Source organism: Cibotium barometz, chromosome 6 (assembly GCF_041138505.1).
Source record: "Cibotium barometz isolate CiBa-2024 chromosome 6, ASM4113850v1, whole genome shotgun sequence".
In the NCBI taxonomy this organism is placed as follows: domain Eukaryota; kingdom Viridiplantae; phylum Streptophyta; class Polypodiopsida; order Cyatheales; family Cibotiaceae; genus Cibotium; species Cibotium barometz.
This window is the reverse complement of record NC_141051.1, coordinates 41,828,432-41,849,298: the sequence shown is the minus strand read 5'-3', so window position 1 is coordinate 41,849,298 and position 20,867 is coordinate 41,828,432. Positions and strand designations below refer to the sequence as shown.

The following is a 20,867-nucleotide window of genomic DNA, read 5'->3' as shown; positions in this document are numbered from 1 at the left end:
TCCACTCAATTTGAGTATAAACATGACCATATTCCGATGAGTTTTGCGCAAGTTATGGCTATTTTAAGTTTTGGGCCTGGGGGATTGACAAGTCAGTACCACCATTATGGGTGCCCTGTCGAGTTTGTGGAGGCCCCTAGGCCCAAAACCTAAATTGGCCATAACTTGCTGAAAACTCATCCTGAATATGGTCATGTTTATACTAAAATCAAATGAAACATGTCCAATGACCTTATAAGCTCGCCATAAAAGATCATCAAAAAATAAAACCCTTATTTAATCATGAGGGGCTACACTCGATAGAGGGGGTAATTTTTCTTATTTAATCATGAAGAGCTACACTCGATAGAGGGGGCAATATTTTTTTAAATAAGGGGGGAGATGCTACTAAGATTTTGTAGGAAATTTCTTGGTAAAAGAATTGGGAGAATAAATCACCACAACCACCAAGCCTAGAGAGTCCACCTAGAAGGTAACCAAACTTGCCAACCAAGAGAACCAAGAGCACCAATTACAAGGCAATGGAATCCCAAGAAGTATCCAAAAATCAAGGCCATGATAGTGCACAAGCCAAGGGGAGCTGGTAGCACATGTATGTGCACACAATGCCTAAGAGGCCCACATGTATACCATCATGAAGTGTGGAGAGGAACACCCTCCCTCTCTCTTAGGGCCTTTACACTATATAAATGTCCCCCCGCCCAACCTCGAGGGTACTCTTGTCCATCCCTGAGCCCTCACGGTGAAATACACATTAAATGGTGTTTTTTTTTAAAAAAGGGGCTTAGCATAAATGTCGGTGTGCTCATTCTAGATTTTGTGTGGGGGATGTTGCCAAGTGCACAAACGGTATACCAAAATCTATATTGAACAATGAAAATGTGCTCGCCTACATTGAAGAATGGTTAATGATATATTGGACATTTGTTCACATTTTTTCTTAGTGATGGGAGAACACTTTTTGCACTAGTGTTGGCTCTTGAAAATTCTCAAGCCCACAAAAATATTGTAAACCATATTGGTTTACAAAAAATTAGTGTCTCGTGGTATACTAATGATTAATGTGTACCTACACTCTATTGGTTAATAATATGGTCCCAAATAAGAATAGAGCCTTATGCATAGCACTCATCTAAACTAACCATTGGGCTATCCCCCAATCACTGCCAAGCCTTGAAAACAATACAATTCCAAGCCCACAAGGATATTATTACAGAAAAGTAGTGACTTGTGGTATACTAATGATTAATGTGCGCGACCTACACACTTATATGGCCCCAAATAGGAATTAAGCCTCACATAAAGCAATCATCTACACTAACCATTATGCTATCCCCCAATCGCCCAAGCCTTGAAAACAATATAGATTTGGTCTTGCGACATTTACACATGCGGGCTCGATGCTACTAGCCAATAGCCTTTGGCCATATAGACTATTCAAATTAGGTTTCCCTACTAGGACCTAGACAAAAGTTCTTTCTTTAAAACACCCGATAAATTATACTACACATAACTTGCATCCAAATATTTTTATAACATACTTTCATACTTATCATAACTTGACCATATTCAAGTTGATTTGCGTATAAACATGACCATATTCTGATGAGTTTTGAGCAAGTTATTGCCATCCCACTCAATTTGAGTATAAACATGACCATATTCTGATGAGTTTTGAGCAAGTTATGGCTATTTTAAGTTTTGGGCTTGGGGGCTTGACAAGTCAGTGTACCACCATAATGGGTGCCTTGTCAGGTTTGTGGAGGCCCCTAGGCCCAAAACCTAAATTGGCCATACTTGATGAAAACTCATCCTGAATATGGTCATGTTTATACTAAAATCAAATGAAACATGTCCAATGACCTTATAAGCTCACCATAAAAGATCATCAAAAAATAAAACTCTTATTTAATCATGAGGGGCTACACTCGATAGAGGGGGTAATTTTTCTTATTTAATCATGAAGAGCTACAGTCGATAGAGGGGGCAATATTTTTTTAAATAAGGGGGGAGATGCTACTAAGATTTTGTGGGAAATTTCTTGGTAAAAGAATTGGGAGAATAAATCACCACAACCACCAAGCCTAGAGAGTCCACCTAGAAGGTAACCAAACTTGCCAACTAAGAGAACCAAGAGCACCAATTACAAGGCAATGGAATCCCAAGAAGCATCCAAAAATCAAGGCCATGATAGTGCACAAGCCAAGGGGAGCTGGTAGCACATGTATGTGTACAGAATGTCTAAGAGGCCCACATGTCTACCATCATGAAGTATGGAGAGGAACACCCTCCCTCTCTCTTAGGAGTTGAAGGTAGAATGTTTTCCAGTTTTTTATGTGTAGTGGTTTTGGGAGTTGTGTCGAAAGTATGTGTGATAATAAAGGACATGGGAACCTTAAGCTAACAGGGGCATTTTCCATGTTGGGAGAAAAAGGGAAAAATGTGGGTTTCTTGTGAAGTATAGAAACTTAAACGCACACACCATATGATGAATATCATAGCTAGAAGAATGATTTTTTGACCCTGTCTTTTGGGGATTACCATGGGACTTTGAAGGAACATATGAAATGTTTATTTAACTAAAAATTTACACAGATCAAGCTATAAAATTAGAGATTAGGAAGGGTCCAATCATGCTACACTGAGATAATTATTGAAGCTATATCTTTTGACTTATCTTGCATGTTGAGAGGAGATTTCTTTTAAGAGTGATTAAGCACATAAGAAGTATGATTCTAGGAGCTTAAATTGAACAAGGTTTAAGCCTTGCATGTTGAGAGGAGATTTCTTTTAAGAGTGATTAAGCACATAAGTATGATTCTAGGAGCTTAAATTGAACAAGGTTTAAGCCTTCATAAGGATTAGTGAAGGATCATTCAAACTTTACTTGCATGTAAATGAAAGAGGGAATTTAGAGGACATATTTATAGTTCTAGGAAACATTATGAGTATCCGTTCTTGGGATATTTAAAGGATTGTAAATGCTATAAAAACTTCATAATAACTAGAATTAAGTATTGGAATTAAAGTGAACCTTGTGAACCTAGTCAAGTGGGATCAAGAAAGCTTAGAATGTAATATCAAGTCCTTAAAGTTATATGCTTGGTGAAGTTATATTATGGAAGTGGATTTAAAGACCCAGAGCAAGGCAAGCCCTAAGTAAAAGAGGGGGACTAAAGAGTATCCGAACATGATGAGTTGCCCTAGTGACATGATGTGTGGGATGAAATTCCATACATATGAACAAGAGTGTGCACCACTCCAAATCCATGATAATGAGGAAAATCAAAGTCCGTCTTTACTCATGAGAGGAGATTACCCTAAAAGATAACGTAAGCTAAACCAAGAAGAGCTTGAAGGTTAGGGAATAGAGTTCTTATATTTGGAAGGAAAAGGACAAGAAGAATTCAAAGCTAGAATGAACTAGCCACTATGCATATGGAAGGAAATTGGCTTGGTTTGACAAAATTCATTGCGTTATTGGACTAGAGACGTACATGTCCTTTGATTATTTTGATATTTTTTAATGGGGTTTTCTTAGTATGATATAAACTTATATGAAGCATTGTAATTGCATCTAAAAATCTCTATGCGGTCAGCTTGCATATTGTTAATCCACTATGGTGGTTAATGAGCTCTCTACTATGGTAGAACACATGCTTCTATGGAAGCCCACTTTGCAGAGTGAGATAGGTTACCATTATGATGGGAGACCTAGGTGAGAACTGCAGGACTCACTGGTCCTAAGTGTACTAACACACATTTAAGATCTACAACTTCTTAGCTCTCCATTGCATGGAGTTTTTGGTTGTCTGGAGCTCAAGGGTGGTCGAGCGAATTTAGCTCTTGTAGAGAATGAACTTGTCTTCTATAAAAAACCATGTGATAATGGATGCATTTAAGAATGAGAAGTATGTCTTGTGTATGATTTGAATCATTTCACTTTTATGGTTTAAAGTTGTTGTTTTATATCACGATGATGCTATATGATGTTGCTAGATGATGACGGCATGTTTTATTTTGATCTTTATGTGGAGATTGCACATGGTCTTGTGTATGAAGAGGCTTCAAATTTATTGAAACCTTTTCTTATTTAGTTTTTCTTTATTTCTTCTCTAACTAAGGTTAGATGCAGTTTCCATAAACAAGTAAATTGGAGCCTCACAACACCAAGAATCATGGTATATATCTCATGGTTTCTTAGCCAAATAGATCCTCATATGCCTTGACTTTGTCACAAAAAAAATTATAAGCAAGTAGTTGAACAGGTTCCATAACAAAATGGGATCACTCATAAGATGAATGAATTATTACAAGAAATGGTAAACAAGTTATGTATCTTAAATCCTTCTAAAAAATGAAAAAAGTGGATTAATAGGTACAAAGGAGGATAAGTGGAAAGAACAAATGCTAGAAGAAGTTTCATAGGGATCTTCCATACCCACTAGAGCTCGCACTTCTCCTCAATAATATATCACTTAGGTGGCTAGAAGATACTCTTAGGCAATCAAGGGATAATGGTAAAGGATTCAATGAGAGAGAGATGGAGTTTGCCAAAGGATGCAATTGGCATGTAAGCAAGTACATGTCCCATTTGAAGAAATGTTTTGTTGTTCTTGGCATATTAATAATAGCTTTTCTTAACATATTAATGATAGTAAAATTGCTATAGTATCGTTAAATTTAAGCATTATGGCCGCATGGTCATCACTTTCATGTGGAGCATATAGATAAGAGAAGCAAAACTTTTGATTATGGAGTAATGGCTAGTTCAAGTGATACAAATCTTCTTATTCTCGATTATTGTGAAACTATACAAGATATCATAAACGTAGGATTTAGGTAATTTGAATGTTCATTCTTGATGTGCAATGGTTGTTCCACGGGAACACTCACGGGAACACAGATTATGGAAGGAGGCCGGAAGCAATTAATGCGAGAGAGCGGGATTGTAGCCATGGGAACATAAAGACGCACATAATTTTTTTATATTTTTGTGCCGAAGTGCAATGTAAATTGTTTTAGGCCAATGTGGGTTCTAAAGAGTTCTAAGTGTATTAAGCAAGGCTCACTTATGGGGTTGTCCACCCATGTGTGAAAGAGGCCTAGGGTTAGGGTTAGTGACATCTCTATAAAAGAGATGTTAGCTAAAGAAAGAGTACATTTTTGGCCATTCTCATAAGCTATTGAGTGAAGCTCTTGAGCTCTCAAGCTATGGCAACTCTCTAACTCTCTCTCTATTGTACTCTAATGAGCATCAAGCTCCAATGAGTATAGCTCCACTTCTTTCTCTTAATCTCTTTTAGCATCATTGAAGTAGATTAATCTAAGATTAGTTGAATGCTTCTTTCTTTCTCTTGTGTATGCTGCATGCTTGTAGTGTGTGTGTGTAGTCTCCATTGATGCAAGCTCTTGCCCACTTCATTGGCAATGAGTTATTCATGGATAGACTCTCTCTATGAGCTTGCGGGTTTGTGAATGTTACATTCTATGCTTGCTTAAGCTTGTGGATTAGTAGATGCACGGTTATGGGTTTGCTGGCATTAGGGAAAGCTAAGATTTAATCAATATTTGAATGGGATTAAGAGATTGTCATGCATTGCTTGTTCTCTTGATTAGTATAGTGGATTTAAGGGATTGAGAGATTGATTGAGGTGTTGGATGGTTGAATCGTCAAGTGGGGGTTCGTGTATGTGAGCTCTCCCTCATGGGATAAGCCTTCATACTCTAAAGGGATTATTTTTCTAACACTACATACAATTGGATTAAGCTTGCTTGAATTTTTTAAATAAGGATTACACAAAAAATGATGGTTCTTTGGTGTATTGTTTTGCCTCTGATAAGGCTCAATTTTTGGTGGATTCATATTTGTGCTAACAATGGTGCTTCATTGGTGCTTGCCTTTTTCAAAACTTAGTTATCACCCATAAAAGTACCACTATAGTTGCATCGTACTATAGTGTAGTGAACCTTTAATTGATATTTTCTTAATCCATTTTATTTTGATTGATTATCTCCATCTAGTACAAAAATGAAAAATGTCTTGGAAGCAGTATTCTTTGACATCAACTAAGACACTTAATGCCTTCACATAAACACATTATAAGGGCCCTCTTATACATATGTAGGATGCTTACAATCATAAGTATGCATATACTCGGGTGTTGACACCATAAGATTAATGCTTGGTTTTTGATGGGCACTGCCTTGCTCGTTAGAAATCATAATTTTTGGGAGAAAAACGATAGTGTATTTTGTGATGTGCATATCATGATTTTTGGGAAAAAAAGATAGTGTATTTTGTGATGTGCATATGAAATTTAATTTGTCTACTAAAAACCATTGAGAAATTATAGGTAAAACATCTAACAAAAATCAAGCCTAATCATAAGTAAACTATAATGCCTTCACATAAAACAAGTAAAGACTCGATGCATACTTACGATATTAGATAATCACAAGTATGTATACTTAAAATCAAGCCTAATTATAAGTAGGCTATAATGCCTTCACATAAAACATGTAAAGACTCGATGCATACTTTGGATGTTAGATAATCACAAAGTATACATACATGCATACTTTGGATGCTGATCATAAATATACTATAAAACATGCAATATTTGACAACTAAAACAAGAACCAAAAGTTTTTCAATCAATGGATCACTTTTCAACTCATGACAGAAAACATCAGAAAATGTCAATATCCAAAAATATCAGTGTCCTTCCCATGATGCAACTCCCACCATGGGATGTTTATGCATGAGCTGGTGTGCACGATATGGGTTTATGCAGAACTAGAGGGCATGAAGTGAGGATCATGGACAACCAGGGCCATGTGCCGGCCCTCCGAGGACTACCGTGGTGCCCATAGCAGCATGAGTGGTAGTTTGTATATTGTAGCAGTCAGGGTCAGAAGTGACGAGCACGACATCACTTGCCCTTGCATCTGTGAGTATATTTGGTGAAGTCATCACCTGCAGGGAGTGGGCATAAGTAGCTGCAACATCCACACCCTCGCTAGGAAAGTTTCCATTGCCCATCTCAGTAGTAGTATGTACTCCTCCAACTTTCGAGTTGATCACCGATCCTCCAATACTAGCTGTGTCTGCATATTGTGCTAGATTTGTAAATAATTCTGATGGCCAATATCCCACATCAATTGTGCCATATGCTAGCCACCAATTATGAGTTACAAGATCCTACAAGCAACGTCAGCATAGGCATATATCACAATGAGTTATTAGTCAATGAGCTCAACATATCCAAATGTGTACTGTACATAAAAAAATGCATTATGGCTCAACATTTATCTCAAGGAGAATCCAATTTGATTGATTTATCAATAACCTCACCTGCCAAATACGAAAAGAGACATCAACTAGATGGCCTTTATCGGTAGAAGTAGGGAATATGGTTGCACCTATGGCAATTTGAAATGCCACATGGACGAAGCCTGGGCAGGTGAGATCAAAACATCCTGTGTCTACATAGAAGTCCTTCTGCATGCATGCGAAGTGAAACGAAACATGAGAAGGAAGCAATTCTTGTACATGAGGATTTTGAATCACTTGATCCCATCAAAGATTTATAACCCACCGTCTAGTAGGTGGAAAGGCGGGTGTAGTTATCGCCATAGAGTTCAGGGTTCACCTAACATGGAGAAGTGTTAGAATAATATCTTATAAGGACTGTTCCACAGCTTATTAGTACAGTAATTTTTAGATTTGATGTTAGATGTTTAGGGGATAAGAAATCACATTAGATGTTAATTAGGGACCCCCTGAAGGTCTCAATATGTATGCAAAGGTTTGAGGCTAGTGAGCTTACCGACCATCCAGTTTCGACCGTGTTGAGGGTGTTGTCTAAGGCGGATCCAGCAGTCAGCCACACGTCGACCGCGCTCATCTCAGAAGCTATATTCTCAACGTGAGGATTCCATATGCTGAGTGATGCGGAGGCTCCAAATATGGGTTGGCCGTGGGAATACACGGCCTTGGCAAACTGCAAATACATGTACTTCCTTTAAAAAAATTATGGGCTTAAGCTGGACTCAATCATTATCCTAATCGACTTGAAATTAATCAAGCACGAGATTTGATTATTTAACTGACCTCGATGTTTCCTGTAAAATCTCGTGAGAAGCGCTTCTGTTTACAATGCACGACTCTACGGGACTTGAGAATATACAGCAAAGAAGGTCTTCGTATTGCCACGGTTCCAATTGGACAGATGCCATTGAGATGCCAAAGCTGCGCACCCGCGATCAAAACTGGCGGATAATTATCCATCTCAGGATTGCGTTTAATTCCATCGGGAGTAGAGCTCGGGAATTCCTGTTAGTATGTGCAGCAATCTCTGTTAACCTAATAATATGTGGATTGCGTTTAATTGCATCGGGAGAAAAGCTCGGGAATTCCTGTTAGTGTATGCAATAATCTCTGTTAACCTAATAATACGTCGATATACTAAATCTTAAGGAGCTTTTAACAGTACGCATGATTGAATCTAAGGTGCTTAGCTAGCTAAAAAGAGAGAGAATAATTGACCTGGATAGTATGGTTTCTTAACAACGGGTGATCTAACGCAGGCTGCTTCTCCCGCAACACGCAATCAATGATGTCTCCATCGGGACTCTGTAGGGTTCACAAGACAACATAACATGCATCGACGTTTATATGATCAATAAACGCACCGAATCAAAGTAATTGATGATTTGATCTATATTAATTACTGCATTGACCTAATTAATGAGATAATTTCGTCCACCTGGATGCTCCGAACCGATGGTTTGATAAGCTCGCGGAGTTGCAGATGCGCTTTGGCGACATCCTCCCTGGTGTACCCACTTAGCGAGTCTCTTACTTGATCGGCTGTAAGACTTCTTCCTCGCACAACATGCACGAAGAAACTAGACAATACTAAAATGCTCAAGAGGACGTCGCTGGCCGATAGATGTCTGTCATTGCGCCCTCGCAAAGTCATCATCACCACCGTCATATTATTGTGCAGTGTCTATAATATAAACCTTGCCTTATTCTCATCACCACCGTCATACTATTGTCCAGAAACCTTGTAAAGATTCGGACTGCGCGTAGTCGGTACTACTAACTATCGGCATCCATTGGGAGAAATCTTAGGGCCTTTACACTATGGAAATGTTTTCCCCGCCCCCCCGCAAAAAAAAGACCTCGAGGGTACTGAGTCTCCCTTGTCCATCCCTGAGCCCTACGGTGAAATACACATTAAATGGTGTTTTTTTTTTTGAAGGGGCTTAGCATAAATTTCGGTGTGCTCATTCTAGATTTTGTGGGGTGTAAGGCATGGTGGGGGAAAATTTTTGCACTAGTGTTGGCTCTTGAAAATTTTCAAGCCCACAAAAATATTGTAAACCATATTGGTTTACAAAAAATTAGTGTCTCGTGGTATACTAATGATTAATGTGCACCTACACACTATTGGTTAATAATATGGTCCCAAATAAGAATAGAGCCTTATGCATAGCACTCATCTAGACTAACCATCGGGCTATCCCCCAATCACTGCCAAGCCTTGAAAACAATACAATTCCAAGACCACAAGGACATTATAAACCATGGTTTATAGAAAAGTAGTGACTTGTGGTATACTAATGATTAATGTGCATGACCTACACACTATTAGTCTAATTATATGGCCCCAAATAGGAATTAAGCCTCACAGAAAGCAATCATCTACACTAACCATTACGCTATCCCCCAATCGCCCAAGCCTTGAAAACAATATAGATTTGGTCTTGCAACATTTGCACATGTGGGCTCGGTGCTACTAGCCAACAGCCTTTGGCCATATAGACTATTCAAATTAGGTTTTCCTACTAGGACCTAGACAAAAGTTCTTTCTTCAAAACACCCGATAAATTATACTACACATAACTTGCATCCAAATATTTTTATAACATACTTATCATAACTTGACCATATTCAAGTTGATTTGCGTATAAACATGACCATATTCTGATGAGTTCTGAGCAAGTTATTGTCATTCCACTCAATTTGAGTATAAACATGACCATATTCCGATGAGTTTTGCGCAAGTTATGGCTATTTTAAGTTTTGGGCCTGGGGGATTGACAAGTCAGTACCACCATTATGGGTGCCCTGTCGAGTTTGTGGAGGCCCCTAGGCCCAAAACCTAAATTGGCCATAACTTGCTGAAAACTCATCCTGAATATGGTCATGTTTATACTAAAATCAAATGAAACATGTCCAATGACCTTATAAGCTCGCCATAAAAGATCATCAAAAAATAAAACCCTTATTTAATCATGAGGGGCTACACTCGATAGAGGGGGTAATTTTTCTTATTTAATCATGAAGAGCTACACTCGATAGAGGGGGCAATATTTTTTTAAATAAGGGGGGAGATGCTACTAAGATTTTGTAGGAAATTTCTTGGTAAAAGAATTGGGAGAATAAATCACCACAACCACCAAGCCTAGAGAGTCCACCTAGAAGGTAACCAAACTTGCCAACCAAGAGAACCAAGAGCACCAATTACAAGGCAATGGAATCCCAAGAAGTATCCAAAAATCAAGGCCATGATAGTGCACAAGCCAAGGGGAGCTGGTAGCACATGTATGTGCACACAATGCCTAAGAGGCCCACATGTATACCATCATGAAGTGTGGAGAGGAACACCCTCCCTCTCTCTTAGGGCCTTTACACTATATAAATGTCCCCCCGCCCAACCTCGAGGGTACTCTTGTCCATCCCTGAGCCCTCACGGTGAAATACACATTAAATGGTGTTTTTTTAAAAAAAGGGGCTTAGCATAAATGTCGGTGTGCTCATTCTAGATTTTGTGTGGGGGATGTTGCCAAGTGCACAAACGGTATACCAAAATCTATATTGAACAATGAAAATGTGCTCGCCTACATTGAAGAATGGTTAATGATATATTGGACATTTGTTCACATTTTTTCTTAGTGATGGGAGAACACTTTTTGCACTAGTGTTGGCTCTTGAAAATTCTCAAGCCCACAAAAATATTGTAAACCATATTGGTTTACAAAAAATTAGTGTCTCGTGGTATACTAATGATTAATGTGTACCTACACTCTATTGGTTAATAATATGGTCCCAAATAAGAATAGAGCCTTATGCATAGCACTCATCTAAACTAACCATCGGGCTATCCCCCAATCACTGCCAAGCCTTGAAAACAATACAATTCCAAGACCACAAGGACATTATAAACCATGGTTTATAGAAAAGTAGTGACTTGTGGTATACTAATGATTAATGTGCATGACCTACACACTATTAGTCTAATTATATGGCCCCAAATAGGAATTAAGCCTCACAGAAAGCAATCATCTACACTAACCATTACGCTATCCCCCAATCGCCCAAGCCTTGAAAACAATATAGATTTGGTCTTGCAACATTTGCACATGTGGGCTCGGTGCTACTAGCCAACAGCCTTTGGCCATATAGACTATTCAAATTAGGTTTTCCTACTAGGACCTAGACAAAAGTTCTTTCTTCAAAACACCCGATAAATTATACTACACATAACTTGCATCCAAATATTTTTATAACATACTTATCATAACTTGACCATATTCAAGTTGATTTGCGTATAAACATGACCATATTCTGATGAGTTCTGAGCAAGTTATTGTCATTCCACTCAATTTGAGTATAAACATGACCATATTCCGATGAGTTTTGCGCAAGTTATGGCTATTTTAAGTTTTGGGCCTGGGGGATTGACAAGTCAGTACCACCATTATGGGTGCCCTGTCGAGTTTGTGGAGGCCCCTAGGCCCAAAACCTAAATTGGCCATAACTTGCTGAAAACTCATCCTGAATATGGTCATGTTTATACTAAAATCAAATGAAACATGTCCAATGACCTTATAAGCTCGCCATAAAAGATCATCAAAAAATAAAACCCTTATTTAATCATGAGGGGCTACACTCGATAGAGGGGGTAATTTTTCTTATTTAATCATGAAGAGCTACACTCGATAGAGGGGGCAATATTTTTTTAAATAAGGGGGGAGATGCTACTAAGATTTTGTAGGAAATTTCTTGGTAAAAGAATTGGGAGAATAAATCACCACAACCACCAAGCCTAGAGAGTCCACCTAGAAGGTAACCAAACTTGCCAACCAAGAGAACCAAGAGCACCAATTACAAGGCAATGGAATCCCAAGAAGTATCCAAAAATCAAGGCCATGATAGTGCACAAGCCAAGGGGAGCTGGTAGCACATGTATGTGCACACAATGCCTAAGAGGCCCACATGTATACCATCATGAAGTGTGGAGAGGAACACCCTCCCTCTCTCTTAGGGCCTTTACACTATATAAATGTCCCCCCGCCCAACCTCGAGGGTACTCTTGTCCATCCCTGAGCCCTCACGGTGAAATACACATTAAATGGTGTTTTTTTTAAAAAAAGGGGCTTAGCATAAATGTCGGTGTGCTCATTCTAGATTTTGTGTGGGGGATGTTGCCAAGTGCACAAACGGTATACCAAAATCTATATTGAACAATGAAAATGTGCTCGCCTACATTGAAGAATGGTTAATGATATATTGGACATTTGTTCACATTTTTTCTTAGTGATGGGAGAACACTTTTTGCACTAGTGTTGGCTCTTGAAAATTCTCAAGCCCACAAAAATATTGTAAACCATATTGGTTTACAAAAAATTAGTGTCTCGTGGTATACTAATGATTAATGTGTACCTACACTCTATTGGTTAATAATATGGTCCCAAATAAGAATAGAGCCTTATGCATAGCACTCATCTAAACTAACCATTGGGCTATCCCCCAATCACTGCCAAGCCTTGAAAACAATACAATTCCAAGCCCACAAGGATATTATTACAGAAAAGTAGTGACTTGTGGTATACTAATGATTAATGTGCGCGACCTACACACTTATATGGCCCCAAATAGGAATTAAGCCTCACATAAAGCAATCATCTACACTAACCATTATGCTATCCCCCAATCGCCCAAGCCTTGAAAACAATATAGATTTGGTCTTGCGACATTTACACATGCGGGCTCGATGCTACTAGCCAATAGCCTTTGGCCATATAGACTATTCAAATTAGGTTTCCCTACTAGGACCTAGACAAAAGTTCTTTCTTTAAAACACCCGATAAATTATACTACACATAACTTGCATCCAAATATTTTTATAACATACTTTCATACTTATCATAACTTGACCATATTCAAGTTGATTTGCGTATAAACATGACCATATTCTGATGAGTTTTGAGCAAGTTATTGCCATCCCACTCAATTTGAGTATAAACATGACCATATTCTGATGAGTTTTGAGCAAGTTATGGCTATTTTAAGTTTTGGGCTTGGGGGCTTGACAAGTCAGTGTACCACCATAATGGGTGCCTTGTCAGGTTTGTGGAGGCCCCTAGGCCCAAAACCTAAATTGGCCATACTTGATGAAAACTCATCCTGAATATGGTCATGTTTATACTAAAATCAAATGAAACATGTCCAATGACCTTATAAGCTCACCATAAAAGATCATCAAAAAATAAAACTCTTATTTAATCATGAGGGGCTACACTCGATAGAGGGGGTAATTTTTCTTATTTAATCATGAAGAGCTACAGTCGATAGAGGGGGCAATATTTTTTTAAATAAGGGGGGAGATGCTACTAAGATTTTGTGGGAAATTTCTTGGTAAAAGAATTGGGAGAATAAATCACCACAACCACCAAGCCTAGAGAGTCCACCTAGAAGGTAACCAAACTTGCCAACTAAGAGAACCAAGAGCACCAATTACAAGGCAATGGAATCCCAAGAAGCATCCAAAAATCAAGGCCATGATAGTGCACAAGCCAAGGGGAGCTGGTAGCACATGTATGTGTACAGAATGTCTAAGAGGCCCACATGTCTACCATCATGAAGTATGGAGAGGAACACCCTCCCTCTCTCTTAGGAGTTGAAGGTAGAATGTTTTCCAGTTTTTTATGTGTAGTGGTTTTGGGAGTTGTGTCGAAAGTATGTGTGATAATAAAGGACATGGGAACCTTAAGCTAACAGGGGCATTTTCCATGTTGGGAGAAAAAGGGAAAAATGTGGGTCTCTTGTGAAGTATAGAAACTTAAACGCACACACCATATGATGAATATCATAGCTAGAAGAATGATTTTTTGACCCTGTCTTTTGGGGATTACCATGGGACTTTGAAGGAACATATGAAATGTTTATTTAACTAAAAATTTACACAGATCAAGCTATAAAATTAGAGATTAGGAAGGGTCCAATCATGCTACACTGAGATAATTATTGAAGCTATATCTTTTGACTTATCTTGCATGTTGAGAGGAGATTTCTTTTAAGAGTGATTAAGCACATAAGAAGTATGATTCTAGGAGCTTAAATTGAACAAGGTTTAAGCCTTGCATGTTGAGAGGAGATTTCTTTTAAGAGTGATTAAGCACATAAGTATGATTCTAGGAGCTTAAATTGAACAAGGTTTAAGCCTTCATAAGGATTAGTGAAGGATCATTCAAACTTTACTTGCATGTAAATGAAAGAGGGAATTTAGAGGACATATTTATAGTTCTAGGAAACATTATGAGTATCCGTTCTTGGGATATTTAAAGGATTGATAAGGGGATGCATTTATGAATTCAAGGGACTTGTAAATGCTATAAAAACTTCATAATAACTAGAATTAAGTATTGGAATTAAAGTGAACCTTGTGAACCTAGTCAAGTGGGATCAAGAAAGCTTAGAATGTAATATCAAGTCCTTAAAGTTATATGCTTGGTGAAGTTATATTATGGAAGTGGATTTAAAGACCCAGAGCAAGGCAAGCCCTAAGTAAAAGAGGGGGACTAAAGAGTATCCGAACATGATGAGTTGCCCTAGTGACATGATGTGTGGGATGAAATTCCATACATATGAACAAGAGTGTGCACCACTCCAAATCCATGATAATGAGGAAAATCAAAGTCCATCTTTACTCATGAGAGGAGATTACCCTAAAAGATAACGTAAGCTAAACCAAGAAGAGCTTGAAGGTTAGGGAATAGAGTTCTTATATTTGGAAGGAAAAGGACAAGAAGAATTCAAAGCTAGAATGAACTAGCCACTATGCATATGGAAGGAAATTGGCTTGGTTTGACAAAATTCATTGCGTTATTGGACTAGAGACGTACATGTCCTTTGATTATTTTGATATTTTTTAATGGGGTTTTCTTAGTATGATATAAACTTATATGAAGCATTGTAATTGCATCTAAAAATCTCTATGCGGTCAGCTTGCATATTGTTAATCCACTATGGTGGTTAATTCTACTATGGTAGAACACATGCTTCTATGGAAGCCCACTTTGCAGAGTGAGATAGGTTACCATTATGATGGGAGACCTAGGTGAGAACTGCAGGACTCACTGGTCCTAAGTGTACTAACACACACTTAAGATCTACAACTTCTTAGCTCTCCATTGCATGGAGTTTTTGGTTGTCTGGAGCTCAAGGGTGGTCGAGCGAATTTAGCTCTTGTAGAGAATGAACTTGTCTTCTATAAAAAACCATGTGATAATGGATGCATTTAAGAATGAGAAGTATGTCTTGTGTATGATTTGAATCATTTCACTTTTATGGTTTAAAGTTGTTGTTTTATATCACGATGATGCTATATGATGTTGCTAGATGATGACGGCATGTTTTATTTTGATCTTTATGTGGAGATTGCACATGGTCTTGTGTATGAAGAGGCTTCAAATTTATTGAAACCTTTTCTTATTTAGTTTTTCTTTATTTCTTCTCTAACTAAGGTTAGATGCAGTTTCCATAAACAAGTAAATTGGAGCCTCACAACACCAAGAATCATGGTATATATCTCATGGTTTCTTAGCCAAATAGATCCTCATATGCCTTGACTTTGTCACAAAAAAGATTATAAGCAAGTAGTTGAACAGGTTCCATAACAAAATGGGATCACTCATAAGATGAATGAATTATTACAAGAAATGGTAAACAAGTTATGTATCTTAAATCCTTCTAAAAAATGAAAAAAGTGGATTAATAGGTACAAAGGAGGATAAGTGGAAAGAACAAATGCTAGAAGAAGTTTCATAGGGATCTTCCATACCCACTAGAGCTCGCACTTCTCCTCAATAATATATCACTTAGGTGGCTAGAAGATACTCTTAGGCAATCAAGGGATAATGGTAAAGGATTCAATGAGAGAGAGATGGAGTTTGCCAAAGGATGCAATTGGCATGTAAGCAAGTACATGTCCCATTTGAAGAAATGTTTTGTTGTTCTTGGCATATTAATAATAGCTTTTCTTAACATATTAATGATAGTAAAATTGCTATAGTATCGTTAAATTTAAGCATTATGGCCGCATGGTCATCACTTTCATGTGGAGCATATAGATAAGAGAAGCAAAACTTTTGATTATGGAGTAATGGCTAGTTCAAGTGATACAAATCTTCTTATTCTCGATTATTGTGAAACTATACAAGATATCATAAACGTAGGATTTAGGTAATTTGAATGTTCATTCTTGATGTGCAATGGTTGTTCCACGGGAACACTCACGGGAACACAGATTATGGAAGGAGGCCGGAAGCAATTAATGCGAGAGAGCGGGATTGTAGCCATGGGAACATAAAGACGCACATAATTTTTTTATATTTTTGTGCCGAAGTGCAATGTAAATTGTTTTAGGCCAATGTGGGTTCTAAAGAGTTCTAAGTGTATTAAGCAAGGCTCACTTATGGGGTTGTCCACCCATGTGTGAAAGAGGCCTAGGGTTAGGGTTAGTGACATCTCTATAAAAGAGATGTTAGCTAAAGAAAGAGTACATTTTTGGCCATTCTCATAAGCTATTGAGTGAAGCTCTTGAGCTCTCAAGCTATGGCAACTCTCTAACTCTCTCTCTATTGTACTCTAATGAGCATCAAGCTCCAATGAGTATAGCTCCACTTCTTTCTCTTAATCTCTTTTAGCATCATTGAAGTAGATTAATCTAAGATTAGTTGAATGCTTCTTTCTTTCTCTTGTGTATGCTGCATGCTTGTAGTGTGTGTGTGTAGTCTCCATTGATGCAAGCTCTTGCCCACTTCATTGGCAATGAGTTATTCATGGATAGACTCTCTCTATGAGCTTGCGGGTTTGTGAATGTTACATTCTATGCTTGCTTAAGCTTGTGGATTAGTAGATGCACGGTTATGGGTTTGCTGGCATTAGGGAAAGCTAAGATTTAATCAATATTTGAATGGGATTAAGAGATTGTCATGCATTGCTTGTTCTCTTGATTAGTATAGTGGATTTAAGGGATTGAGAGATTGATTGAGGTGTTGGATGGTTGAATCGTCAAGTGGGGGTTCGTGTATGTGAGCTCTCCCTCATGGGATAAGCCTTCATACTCTAAAGGGATTTTTTTTCTAACACTACATACAATTGGATTAAGCTTGCTTGAATTTTTTAAATAAGGATTACACAAAAAATGATGGTTCTTTGGTGTATTGTTTTGCCTCTGATAAGGCTCAATTTTTGGTGGATTCATATTTGTGCTAACAATGGTGCTTCATTGGTGCTTGCCTTTTTCAAAACTTAGTTATCACCCATAAAAGTACCACTATAGTTGCATCGTACTATAGTGTAGTGAACCTTTAATTGATATTTTCTTAATCCATTTTATTTTGATTGATTATCTCCATCTAGTACAAAAATGAAAAATGTCTTGGAAGCAGTATTCTTTGACATCAACTAAGACACTTAATGCCTTCACATAAACACATTATAAGGGCCCTCTTATACATATGTAGGATGCTTACAATCATAAGTATGCATATACTCGGGTGTTGACACCATAAGATTAATGCTTGGTTTTTGATGGGCACTGCCTTGCTCGTTAGAAATCATAACTTTTGGGAGAAAAACGATAGTGTATTTTGTGATGTGCATATCATGATTTTTGGGAAAAAAAGATAGTGTATTTTGTGATGTGCATATGAAATTTAATTTGTCTACTAAAAACCATTGAGAAATTATAGGTAAAACATCTAACAAAAATCAAGCCTAATCATAAGTAAACTATAATGCCTTCACATAAAACAAGTAAAGACTCGATGCATACTTACGATATTAGATAATCACAAGTATGTATACTTAAAATCAAGCCTAATTATAAGTAGGCTATAATGCCTTCACATAAAACATGTAAAGACTCGATGCATACTTTGGATGTTAGATAATCACAAAGTATACATACATGCATACTTTGGATGCTGATCATAAATATACTATAAAACATGCAATATTTGACAACTAAAACAAGAACCAAAAGTTTTTCAATCAATGGATCACTTTTCAACTCATGACAGAAAACATCAGAAAATGTCAATATCCAAAAATATCAGTGTCCTTCCCATGATGCAACTCCCACCATGGGATGTTTATGCATGAGCTGGTGTGCACGATATGGGTTTATGCAGAACTAGAGGGCATGAAGTGAGGATCATGGACAACCAGGGCCATGTGCCGGCCCTCCGAGGACTACCGTGGTGCCCATAGCAGCATGAGTGGTAGTTTGTATATTGTAGCAGTCAGGGTCAGAAGTGACGAGCACGACATCACTTGCCCTTGCATCTGTGAGTATATTTGGTGAAGTCATCACCTGCAGGGAGTGGGCATAAGTAGCTGCAACATCCACACCCTCGCTAGGAAAGTTTCCATTGCCCATCTCAGTAGTAGTATGTACTCCTCCAACTTTCGAGTTGATCACCGATCCTCCAATACTAGCTGTGTCTGCATATTGTGCTAGATTTGTAAATAATTCTGATGGCCAATATCCCACATCAATTGTGCCATATGCTAGCCACCAATTATGAGTTACAAGATCCTACAAGCAACGTCAGCATAGGCATATATCACAATGAGTTATTAGTCAATGAGCTCAACATATCCAAATGTGTACTGTACATAAAAAAATGCATTATGGCTCAACATTTATCTCAAGGAGAATCCAATTTGATTGATTTATCAATAACCTCACCTGCCAAATACGAAAAGAGACATCAACTAGATGGCCTTTATCGGTAGAAGTAGGGAATATGGTTGCACCTATGGCAATTTGAAATGCCACATGGACGAAGCCTGGGCAGGTGAGATCAAAACATCCTGTGTCTACATAGAAGTCCTTCTGCATGCATGCGAAGTGAAACGAAACATGAGAAGGAAGCAATTCTTGTACATGAGGATTTTGAATCACTTGATCCCATCAAAGATTTATAACCCACCGTCTAGTAGGTGGAAAGGCGGGTGTAGTTATCGCCATAGAGTTCAGGGTTCACCTAACATGGAGAAGTGTTAGAATAATGTCTTATAAGGACTGTTCCACAGCTTATTAGTACAGTAATTTTTAGATTTGATGTTAGATGTTTAGGGGATAAGAAATCACATTAGATGTTAATTAGGGACCCCCTGAAGGTCTCAATATGTATGCAAAGGTTTGAGGCTAGTGAGCTTACCGACCATCCAGTTTCGACCGTGTTGAGGGTGTTGTCTAAGGCGGATCCAGCAGTCAGCCACACGTCGACCGCGCTCATCTCAGAAGCTATATTCTCAACGTGAGGATTCCATATGCTGAGTGATGCGGAGGCTCCAAATATGGGTTGGCCGTGGGAATACACGGCCTTGGCAAACTGCAAATACATGTACTTCCTTTAAAAAAATTATGGGCTTAAGCTGGACTCAATCATTATCCTAATCGACTTGAAATTAATCAAGCACGAGATTTGATTATTTAACTGACCTCGATGTTTCCTGTAAAATCTCGTGAGAAGCGCTTCTGTTTACAATGCACGACTCTACGGGACTTGAGAATATACAGCAAAGAAGGTCTTCGTATTGCCACGGTTCCAATTGGACAGATGCCATTGAGATGCCAAAGCTGCGCACCCGCGATCAAAACTGGCGGATAATTATCCATCTCAGGATTGCGTTTAATTCCATCGGGAGTAGAGCTCGGGAATTCCTGTTAGTATGTGCAGCAATCTCTGTTAACCTAATAATATGTGGATTGCGTTTAATTGCATCGGGAGAAAAGCTCGGGAATTCCTGTTAGTGTATGCAATAATCTCTGTTAACCTAATAATACGTCGATATACTAAATCTTAAGGAGCTTTTAACAGTACGCATGATTGAATCTAAGGTGCTTAGCTAGCTAAAAAGAGAGAGAATAATTGACCTGGATAGTATGGTTTCTTAACAACGGGTGATCTAACGCAGGCTGCTTCTCCCGCAACACGCAATCAATGATGTCTCCATCGGGACTCTGTAGGGTTCACAAGACAACATAACATGCATCGACGTTTATATGATCAATAAACGCACCGAATCAAAGTAATTGATGATTTGATCTATATTAATTACTGCATTGACCTAATTAATGAGATAATTTCGTCCACCTGGATGCTCCGAACCGATGGTTTGATAAGCTCGCGGAGTTGCAGATGCGCTTTGGCGACATCCTCCCTGGTGTACCCACTTAGCGAGTCTCTTACTTGATCGGCTGTAAGACTTCTTCCTCGCACAACATGCACGAAGAAACTAGACAATACTAAAATGCTCAAGAGGACGTCGCTGGCCGATAGATGTCTGTCATTGCGCCCTCGCAAAGTCATCATCACCACCGTCATATTATTGTGCAGTGTCTATAATATAAACCTTGCCTTATTCTCATCACCACCGTCATACTATTGTCCAGAAACCTTGTAAAGATTCGGACTGCGCGTAGTCGGTACTACTAACTATCGGCATCCATTGGGAGAAATCTTAGGGCCTTTACACTATGGAAATGTTTTCC

At 38.3% G+C, this 20,867-nt stretch overlaps 2 protein-coding genes across 2 annotated transcripts; both read right to left on the bottom strand.

The window, feature by feature from the left end:
- Positions 1 to 6,820: 6,820 nt before the first annotated feature.
- LOC147637757 (protein neprosin-like) lies at positions 6,821 to 9,002 on the bottom strand. The gene is made up of 6 exons (XM_086799037.1): positions 8,772 to 9,002; positions 8,552 to 8,638; positions 8,117 to 8,338; positions 7,833 to 8,006; positions 7,358 to 7,504; positions 6,821 to 7,204 (listed from the first exon to the last, which is right to left on the bottom strand). Exons 1-6 carry the CDS (start codon positions 9,000 to 9,002, stop codon positions 6,821 to 6,823), a joined length of 1,245 nt encoding a protein of 414 aa, XP_086655163.1.
- Positions 9,003 to 18,518: 9,516 nt separating this feature from the next.
- LOC147637756 (protein neprosin-like) lies at positions 18,519 to 20,700 on the bottom strand. The gene is made up of 6 exons (XM_086799036.1): positions 20,470 to 20,700; positions 20,250 to 20,336; positions 19,815 to 20,036; positions 19,531 to 19,704; positions 19,056 to 19,202; positions 18,519 to 18,902 (listed from the first exon to the last, which is right to left on the bottom strand). Exons 1-6 carry the CDS (start codon positions 20,698 to 20,700, stop codon positions 18,519 to 18,521), a joined length of 1,245 nt encoding a protein of 414 aa, XP_086655162.1.
- Between the last annotated feature and the right edge of the window lie 167 nt (positions 20,701 to 20,867).

Bases quoted from the DNA above. Each gene is read 5' to 3' on its own strand.
- LOC147637757 (XM_086799037.1), bottom strand. From the start codon at position 9,002: ATGACGGTGGTGATGATGACTTTGCGAGGGCGCAATGACAGACATCTA. The intron at 8,639-8,771 runs GTGGACGAAATT...TGAACCCTACAG, and splicing joins CATCGGTTCGGAGCATCCAG to AGTCCCGATGGAGACATCAT. The intron at 8,007-8,116 runs GTCAGTTAAATA...ATGTATTTGCAG, and splicing joins ATTTTACAGGAAACATCGAG to TTTGCCAAGGCCGTGTATTC.
- LOC147637756 (XM_086799036.1), bottom strand. From the start codon at position 20,700: ATGACGGTGGTGATGATGACTTTGCGAGGGCGCAATGACAGACATCTA. The intron at 20,037-20,249 runs GTCAATTATTCT...ACATACTAACAG, and splicing joins TAAGAAACCATACTATCCAG to GAATTCCCGAGCTCTACTCC. The intron at 19,203-19,530 runs GTAAGCTCACTA...GCATGCATGCAG, and splicing joins CGGTCGAAACTGGATGGTCG to AAGGACTTCTATGTAGACAC.